Source organism: Atheta coriaria, unplaced genomic scaffold, assembly GCF_025399875.1.
Source record: "Atheta coriaria isolate IRGN ID8LTWV9N9 unplaced genomic scaffold, Caltech_Dcor_3.1 hic_scaffold_5_pilon, whole genome shotgun sequence".
In the NCBI taxonomy this organism is placed as follows: Eukaryota; Metazoa; Arthropoda; class Insecta; order Coleoptera; family Staphylinidae; genus Dalotia; species Dalotia coriaria.
In genome coordinates, this window is record NW_027045447.1 from 41758 (window position 1) to 51458 (window position 9701).

The 9701-nt window shown below is 39.8% G+C and overlaps 3 protein-coding genes across 7 annotated transcripts; 2 read left to right on the forward strand and 1 right to left on the reverse strand.

The window, feature by feature from the left end:
* Positions 1–66: 66 nt before the first annotated feature.
* Gdi (GDP dissociation inhibitor) lies at positions 67–2493 on the forward strand. Its single transcript, XM_065302123.1, has 3 exons — positions 67–550; positions 618–972; positions 1037–2493. Exons 1-3 carry the CDS (start codon positions 200–202, stop codon positions 1660–1662), a joined length of 1332 nt encoding a protein of 443 aa, XP_065158195.1. The 5' UTR covers positions 67–199; the 3' UTR covers positions 1663–2493.
* Positions 2494–2575: 82 nt separating this feature from the next.
* On the reverse strand, positions 2576–7129 carry LOC135791659 (acyl-CoA:lysophosphatidylglycerol acyltransferase 1-like). 4 transcript variants are annotated; one of them, XM_065302124.1, is made up of 5 exons: positions 7032–7129; positions 4819–5027; positions 4545–4759; positions 4223–4484; positions 2576–4160 (listed from the first exon to the last, which is right to left on the reverse strand). In XM_065302124.1, exons 1-5 carry the CDS (start codon positions 7112–7114, stop codon positions 3751–3753), a joined length of 1179 nt encoding a protein of 392 aa, XP_065158196.1. In that variant the 5' UTR covers positions 7115–7129; the 3' UTR covers positions 2576–3750. The 4 variants fall into 4 exon arrangements, with proteins under 4 accessions (XP_065158196.1, XP_065158197.1, XP_065158198.1 ...); XM_065302125.1 differs by lacking the exon at positions 7032–7129 and adding an exon at positions 6358–7020; XM_065302126.1 differs by lacking the exon at positions 7032–7129 and adding an exon at positions 5086–5246.
* A 253-nt stretch (positions 7130–7382) lies between these two features.
* On the forward strand, positions 7383–9552 carry LOC135792002 (septin-2-like). 2 transcript variants are annotated; one of them, XM_065302627.1, is made up of 5 exons: positions 7383–7542; positions 7731–7848; positions 7911–8854; positions 8913–9072; positions 9197–9552. In XM_065302627.1, the coding sequence occupies exons 1-5, from the start codon at positions 7510–7512 to the stop codon at positions 9229–9231; spliced, it is 1290 nt and encodes a 429-aa protein (XP_065158699.1). In that variant the 5' UTR covers positions 7383–7509; the 3' UTR covers positions 9232–9552. The 2 variants fall into 2 exon arrangements, with proteins under 2 accessions (XP_065158699.1, XP_065158700.1); XM_065302628.1 differs by having other exon boundaries at positions 8913–9552.
* The last annotated feature ends 149 nt before the right edge of the window (positions 9553–9701 follow it).

Below are 9701 nucleotides of genomic sequence, written 5' to 3' on the forward strand. Positions count from 1 at the left end.
ATTTTTTGTTTTGCCACGGTATTAAATTTACAGTTAGACAACACCGCATGCGCAGTGTTTTATTAACTGTCAGTGGGTCGGTGTCCTTTGGTGCCTTTTATTCTGCACTGTCAACGTCGCTCGCCGAAGGGACGAACCCGATTGAATAGTTAACAGTTTTTCTCCATTTCGTACATCAGTTGAATCATTCCCTCTTGCCATGGATGAGGAATACGATGCAATTGTGCTGGGCACCGGCTTGAAGGAGTGCATCCTCAGCGGCATGCTCTCGGTCTCTGGCAAGAAGGTGCTACACATTGACCGCAACAAATACTACGGAGCGGACTCGGCTTCCATCTGCCCACTGGAGGATCTCTTCACCAAATTCAACACCCCGGGGCCCGATGAATCCTACGGGCGTGGACGCGACTGGAATGTCGACCTCATTCCCAAGTTTCTAATGGCCAATGGCCAGCTGGTCAAGCTGTTAATCCACACAGGGGTTACCAGATATTTAGAGTTTAAGTCTGTGGAGGGTAGCTATGTGTACAAAGGAGGAAAAATCTCCAAGGTTTGAATGCTTTCATCTAGGCAGGAACCCATCCATTAATTGTTTTCTTGAATGTCTCTTTGTGCAGGTTCCTGTTGACCAAAAGGAAGCTCTAGCCTCTGACCTGATGGGCATGTTTGAGAAGAGACGCTTCCGGAATTTCCTAATATACGTGCAGGACTTCCAGGAGGCAGATCCGCGGACATGGAAGGACTTTGACCCAGCCAAATCTAACATGAGGGCACTTTATGAAAAGTTTGGCCTGGATCAGAACACTCAGGACTTTACTGGGCATGCACTTGCCTTGTACAGGGATGATGAGTACCTCAATCAATCTGCTCTGCAAACTATCAATAGAATTAAGTTGTACTCTGACTCCCTAGCGCGATACGGCAAGTCGCCGTATTTATATCCAATGTATGGTCTTGGTGAATTGCCCCAAGGTACTTTAAATCTTAATTACATGTTGATCAATAGCAAATTGTATTAATTTCATAATTATCACAGGCTTTGCTCGTTTGTCTGCCATCTACGGCGGTACTTACATGCTGGACAAGCCCATTGATGAAATAGTGCTCGGCGAGGGCGGACGCGTGGTGGGCGTGCGTTCCGGAACCGAAGTAGCCAAGTGCAAGCAAGTCTACTGCGATCCCAGCTACGTGCCCGACCGCGTTCGCAAGAAGGGCCAAGTGGTGCGCTGCATCTGCCTTGTGGATCATCCGATTCCGAACACGAAGGATGCGCTCAGTACGCAGATCATCATTCCGCAAAAGCAGGTCGGACGCAGTTCGGACATCTACGTCTCGCTCGTCAGCTACACTCACCAAGTAGCCGCTAAGGGTTGGTTTGTTGCGATGATATCTACCACAGTGGAGACCAACAACCCGGAGGCTGAGATAAAACCAGGCCTCGATTTGCTCGGCGCGACGCGTCAGAAGTTTGTCAGCGTGTCGGATTACTACGAGCCGACCGACAACGGCCTCGACTCGCAAATCTTCATCTCTGAATCTTACGATGCCACGTCGCATTTTGAGACTACCTGCTTGGATGTGCTGGATATCTTCAAGCGCGGCACCGGCGAGGAGTTTGACTTCTCGAAGATCAAGCACGAGCTCGGCGATGAGGAACAATAATCGTTCGAAGAATGACAGACCGATCCCCTGCATCTATAAACATACATATACATACATAGCAAACTGATTTGAACACTCACGAAACGTGCAATTAATTGTTTTTACCGAGAATCGAATACGTCTAGCACAAAATTCACATGGGAGCATGGAAGCATGAAAATCAAGTGCGTTGTTTAATTTGACCTGCTTAGTAGTAGAATTATTATTAGTGGTATTAAATGCTTGCATGTTAGATCGAGATTAAGCCAAAACCGAAAGTTTCAGGATTCAATGAGCACGTTTAACATACTTATACGATACCCATTTATATTGTGATGGTTAGGGATGAAAAGTACTATTATATAAGTAATTTTATTATAGGTATTTCCAATGTAAGCGAAAAGAAAAGAATCATGAAAATAGTACTATATGAAAACGCATACGAAAACAAAACCAAAAATATTTGTCTGTACTGTACTCTTGTTAGTGTAAAGGTATAAAACACACACACATTCACATTGAAACAAACGCATTGAAAACAACCTCAAGTTAGCAGCTTGATGCAAAGCATTCCAAATGTAACAAAACAAACACACGTTTTGCGTTCATTTTATATCGAAACAAAATCAGATTTGTGTAATTGTGAACAGAAAGAACTAAGCCACTGACAACTCCACTGTACTTGTAACTTGGTGTGGTGCAAACATAAATCAACGCGAATAATTATTGCTTACACAGAACATGAAATATAAATTAAGCTTCTTAACGGTAAGCAGGACACGTTTAGGTGTGTAATAATTTGTTGTCAAATAATACAATTACGAAATCAAATAAAAGCAGCTTCATATATAACTTAGCTGCCTCACACCTCAATTTCCTGCTGCTGCTGTGAACTGCAAGTAAGTAAGTATTAGAAAATAAATTCAACACCATCTGCAAGTATTTCAATATGCATTTTTTTCAATATTTCTCAGTATGAAAAATATTAAATAATCAATGTGTACATTAAATTTACACATATATCCACCTGGTAGTAATATAAAAGTGCGCACTATAATTGTGTCCATTGTATTGCATCGAAATAAATCAGCTCAAGTCAAGCACTGAATCTGAATTAAGCTCATTCATTATTTACACAATGATAAAAATGCCTTAATTAAACAAACATTCGCTCAGTTATTGTAATTGAATTGACGTGTGGACAGCAATTAGTTTGATTCTTAAAGTTGGCGATTGTTATCACAATACAAGCTGCAATCGAAGGTTTCACTTAGAAATAACCGATAAATAACACACATTAATGGCCCTTTTGTGTTGCGCACGCTTCATTCTAGAATATCTCTAAAGTTCAGTGAGAAAATATATTACCCTGCATTCATTACAGACATTTTTGGTATACCAAAACGACGATTTTTCAAATCAATCAGTAACAACATTGTTATAACAAAGCAATGATAAAACAGAGCGCGGTAACTACTTGGCAATTGGTATTTGTACAAGCAGCTCATGCACACAGCGCTAAATTCGTATCAAAAATGAATTTTTTAAATATTTATAACACAACCAGAGTCGTCTTCTTCCACTGACAACGAACAATTGTCTAGAAAACTACCTCATTTTCACGCCTTGCATTCAACCACACCACTTATTATCACCTATTGTATTACAATTGTAAAGATCTACCTAAACATATCCGCTATTATTGGTTATTATTTGTTATAGTTCTGTTTTTGGTCAATTATTACAAAATCTAAACTCGTGGCAAGTATTTTCGTCTCGTGCCACTCGCCGCCGCCATTCTCGTGATGAATAAGTGTGGAATACGTATGAAAACGCACGCACAAGGTTATCGAGTATTAGTATTAAACCATTAGAGTTAACATAATCTCACAAAACTAATAAAAAATTGACTAGTTGGATGTAAAATCTAGCTGACCATCGTTATCAAGTTGCAAACCATTTCAGTGTGATGCGCATGCGCCGTGGCAGTGTGTGCGCAAGGTACAAAAATCACAAAAGTCCATAATACTCTTTTCCGTACCCAAAACACACACCACCTTAAATAAAGTACATCTCCAAAATATAGACCAACGATGGCACAGCCGTTTGTTAATTTATCAGATAGTTGTAATAGTCGTACACGGCCATGAACATTTGCACATGGATATAAGTGGATGTGAAAAAAAATATATGCAAGATAAGGAAACGTAGACAATCCTGCGCAACGACGCTCGGCTGAATTGGCTGTTTACAATAATCGGCGGCGGGGATATCGTCCGTGCGATAGAACGTTTCCAACATGCGCTCTTTCTCTTCGAAACGATCAAAGAGCCACTTGGAGAGGCCCTCGGTGTCGTGCGGTATGTCCTGGCACGAGTACAGCCTGTAAAAGAGCACCGTTTTGCATGGCGCCCGAATTCCGAAAATAATATCCTTTAAATCTAAAGGTACTCCCTTGGGATATGCTACTGTTATATCTAGTACGAAGGCTAATTTCGCTTTCACCGCTACTGGCCGGTCTGAAATATAAAACCAAAGATTAAAAATGTTTAAAGCCTGGAGGATTTGACGGGTTACACACCTTCAATCACAGCATTGTTGTTGGCTGCTTGCCCTGGACCCACAGTACTCATGATGGCATGCAGTGCGCCAACTCGTGGCAACGACACATTGTTCAGGACGGGCAGATTGTTTTTTTGAGCGTATTTCTGCGAAACGGCGCGTCTTTTACGAAGAAAACCACCTTCAGGAAAGAGCACCATCCAGTTCCGATGCCGCGGAATATACGACTCTAATATGTGCGTTACTAATTCATGAATTGATTGCTCCCTACTACTTTTACCCTTTAAACACAATAGAAATAGATTTAATAAGTCGAAATGAATTAATATAAAGCCATTTACCGATTTAATAAAGAAGTCCTGATGCAGTACGCTTACAATACCAAAGTTTGTATACTTGAAGAGACTGTCCATAATCCACATTAGATTTGAGGTGACACCCTTCTTGGGGTTGAAGCAAGCCATCAGCAGAGGCACATCTGCAGTGCTCTGATGATTAGCAATCACAAGTGTGCGCTCTTCTAAACAATCATGTATATCATCGCCCATTTCAACCACTAAAAACACACGTAAACATAAATACCCTCTGCCAACAACCGAATTTACTCAAATTTACCATCGTATCCAGCGCTCCAACTCCACATCGACACCATCGCCAACAACCAATGAAAGAAATAGCCCTCAATACGCCAAAACGTATCCGGATTGATTTTCTTCAGCGGCGAGAGCAGAATCATCCAGACAACATAGGTGGGAATGCAGTAGGCATTGTTCAGCAATATGAAGAGCAGTCGCAATACTGCTCTGGGTACAATGTACCAATGCCTGCAACAATTAATTATCATTTAGCAATAGAAATGCACTTTGAATTACATTCATTGACATTTGCCTGCTGCGCCGATATGATTGACCTTTCCGCTGGATGTCTGTCTATGCGGATACAAAATGACTCACAGCGATATTTAAATAAATCAAATTTCAAAAATAAGTTTTAACACGTCATATACAAATTCCACGTAGAAGTACGTGACGAATCTTTAAATATTACGTAAGCAAACACACTCAACTGTGTTTGCAAGGTGCATTTGTCACTAAAACGTATCAACGTATCAGCTTGAACATGAAAAAATACACGTTCAACTGTCGATTGAGTAATATATACTTAAAATTTGAACCGCACCGATAAGAAATTCATTAGCAATGACAGCACCACTTATTTATTTAATATTTAAAACCATTTCGTGCCACTCAAGGCGGGCACATTAAATTTTCAAACACACAGCACGACCGCTAAACGAATCATACGTGAACAAATTTTTTTATTATTATAAACCATAGTAAATCGGAGTGATTAAAAATCATTGAACAAGTGTTAAGCAATAGATAACAACTGGAAAACGGTGAAAAAAAAAGAAAATTAAAGGCCATTACGATATTTATGGAATCGTATATCAATCAAATAATACTTTTCGTGGAATACTCGTTAAAGTTAAAGTTATGTAAGAATAGAGCTCTCTGCAATTTGTACCGGTTCATTTTTAATACATGCCTAAAGACAGGGTGTTTGAAGTGTAAGAATCTCAATTAATTCATGAGATTTGAATGAAACCAACTCCGGATATTACGTTTTACTATTAAATAGACCTACATATTTCAACATACGACTTAATGTTATCTCATTGAATGAATGGAATACTTTCAAAGTATAGATAAGAATTATTTGCTTCAATTCTTAATTACAAAGAGTGACGTTTTGTGCTGTGTGATTTTGGTGGAAATCACGCCATAGTCCAAACACGATTGGGGTCAGCAACAACAACAAAGCCCTTATCTTTTATCACTGCGTCTAATAATATTAATTGCCTACGACTATTACGACAGAAACGATGGCTTTAAATTTGGCTCAAGATCAATGACGACAGTTCCAATTAAATGATATGACGTGAAAAGCGTGCACGTCGCTAGTGCCAAAAGAATGGTAATTAAATATTACAACAAGATGGTTCTAGAGGAGCCATTTTAGTTAGATTTCTTCCTGGAAGACCTTGAATCAAATGGTTAACATTGAAACCGTTTTTTATTCCTACATGCAAACATGACGCAAGCTAAACCTTCATTTCGACATATACGAAAAAATATGCATACTACAACTTACTCTAGATACGGACGTAAATATTCCATGTTATGGGTTGATCAGTCACATTCAGCAGGGCTGATTTATGATTAACAGATTTGTGAGGTTAACTCTTTAAAAGTGTTTATGTTATCTTGATATTGTTCGCAGAATATCCACCTCCGCGTGGGCCTTGTACCGCACCAACCATTTAATATTTCCAAATCACAATCAGTTACATTAAATAATGTCCAATAAAGCAGCTGAATTTATAAGATACTGCTGTACAATTCAGAGATTCTTGTGCGATGCGTTAAAAATGCGTCCGGAAACGAGAACCGCGCGTGTCTGATGCGCGCCGTTAAATGAGTTATTCGTTCACTTGATTCGGTAGCATCAAAAACGAGGATATGTTACATTTTTTGCTATTTGCTAGGTTTCCAGCGGTGCAAGACCTCACTCAATATCACATACTCAATGACTTGCACGCAAACTACACATCGCTCGTTTTCTGGGCAATTCAATGGTAACATGCGCCGGTTCTACCCACACGCGCGTACTTTAGGCGCGTGTTAGAACTATACGGATGCGTCGATTTCGCGTAATAGCCTTTACATCACTTCGTCTACTGTGACAACGCTATACTACGCATAGATCACAACTCGGCTACTCTCCGCAACCACACTAGTTTAGAATGAAATACTGTGTGTAATTACCAAATACAATCGTCGTTTGACAGCAGGCAGGTATCAGTGTTGCCATGATAACCGCGCAAAGTCGTGTCTTCGAGGGCCGACATCTAGCGTAAACTTCAATAAGTAATACCAACACTGTCAACCGGAAAACACTCGTTCATTTTCGTCAAAATTCGGACACAACACTGTTGGGGGTGTTAAGCTCGTAAAAGTCGACATGAACAAAGCTCTTTTTTGTTCGTAATCCTTCTACAGTCAACACGTTTTGTTACATATTGCTTCATTTGCTTTAATAAATTAAGTCGAAACTAGCATTCTGCAGTGTGAGTGGGATTAACTTCAAATATTAGTTCTCTCACTCTGTATTTCACTTTGCCCGCTTGCCGCTAGGATCGCAGCAGTCGCACACTGAAAAACCCAAAACACATTAGGCGCACTAACAACAGTGTTGCCCCTGTTTGGCGTGTTGGTATCACTTTAGTTGCGATACTCTTCCAAGATGGCTGGCGGTCTTGAAGTTGAAAAACCTTCGGTAAGTTTTGAAATTAAACCGGCAAATTTTAAACCAATATTATATTTTACTGCACTGCAGAAGAAAGTCAAGCATTTGAAAGCCATTTTACGCTTTGCATTACATTGTGGCCTATGGTTTTCCCCGAATGCCCGAAAGGGCGTTGTCAAGTTATTGTTTATGTTTATGTATTGTTTATTTAATTTTAGGTTGAAGAACAAGTGAGAAAACTAAAGTTATCTGGACATGTTGGGTTTGATAGCCTGCCGGATCAACTAGTCTCAAAGAGTGTGCAAAATGGCTTTGTGTTCAACATTATGTGCATTGGTAAGCACAGATATCACAATTATGGAATTTAATTTATTTTATCATTATGAATCACATTCTAGGTGAAACTGGTTTGGGCAAATCCACATTAATGGATTCTTTATTCAACACAAACTTTGAATCCAGTCCCAGTCCACATTCACTACCAAATGTAAAACTGAAGGCCCACACCTATGAGTTGCAGGAGAGCCATGTTAGGCTTAAGCTCACTATTGTTGACACAGTTGGTTATGGAGATCAAATCAACAAGGAGGACAGTTTCAAGTCTGTGGTGGACTACATTGACAACCAGTTTGAGAATTTCCTGCAGGAGGAACTGAAGATAAAGAGGGCCCTCACATCTTACAATGACAACAGAATCCATGTCTGTTTGTACTTCATCTGCCCCACTGGTCATGGACTCAAGTCAATTGACTTGGTCTGCATGAAGAAACTAGACCAGAAAGTCAACATAATACCTATTATTGCAAAGGCAGACACAATCTCAAAGGCTGAGCTTCAAAAATTCAAGGTGAAAATTGTTGAAGAACTGAAGAACAACGACGTCAACATTTACGAGTTTCCCATTGACGACGAGTCCGTGTCTGAGGTAAATTCAACGATGAACACGCATATTCCGTTTGCTGTCGTCGGCAGCACGGATTTCATGCGTGTCGGGAATAAAATGGTTCGCGCGCGACAATATCCCTGGGGTACGGTGCAGGTGGAGAACGAATCTCACTGTGACTTTGTCAAATTGCGTGAGATGCTCATTCGCACCAACATGGAGGACATGCGCGAGAAGACTCATTGCCTGCACTACGAATTATACCGCAAAAGGCGCCTGGAACAGATGGGTTTCAGTGATGTGGATGCTGACAATAAACCAGTCAGCTTCCAGCAAACATTCGAAGCAAAGCGTACGAATCACTTGCAAGAACTGCAGCAGAAGGAGGACGAAATGCGGCAGATGTTTGTTGTGCGCGTCAAAGAGAAGGAAGCTGAATTAAAGGATGCTGAGAAGGAGGTAAGTAGAAAATGTATGGGCAATACATAGTACTTTGTACTAAAAGCAATAATTTCAGTTGCATTTAAAATTCGATAAGCTGAAAAAAGATCACCAGGATGAAAAGAAGAAAATCGACGAGCAACGGAAGAAAATGGAGGACGACATCATCGAATTCAATCGGCGCAAGTCACAACATTCGCAAATGACGAGCAACAGCCACCATACCCTCACATTAGGTAAAAAGAAAAAGTAAAGCCCATGAATCGCTTTTACACCATAACATATATAATACATGTCTCGCTGATCATGATTAAATTAACGTTTTGCATTTTTATACAATTTGCCCTTGTGTATCGGAAGGCATTGGTAAGTACTTACATTTTTCCAAGGAGTAGTGTGCGTGTATTTATTTATTTGTCGCCATTTTTGCAAAATGCCAATAATGCGACACGCTAAAAACGCTAAATAAATTACAATGTTAAAATTAGAGCTATTTTATGTCGTATATGCACCGAATGTAAAATCTGGATGATACGTTTCTGCGTCTTCCCAAGGGCTAATTATTTGTATAACATCTTTATATAATTTAATGAGAAATGTATATGCTACCAAAAAATATATTTTAATTTTTTAATGAAAATTATGAAACGCAAATTCAAATTGCAATAATGTGTGCACAATTGAAATAGAAATAAAAGATATTGCTGCTACAGAAATACGAATTCTTACAATGCACTTTCGCCAGGACGCAATAATTTGGCGAAAGATGTGTAGTATGTGTATTTTCTTGAAAAATTCTGCACTTTTACAATTTTCCTTGGCTTCACTCGCGGTTTTCGCTTTATAACGGTTTCGTGCTCCTGGA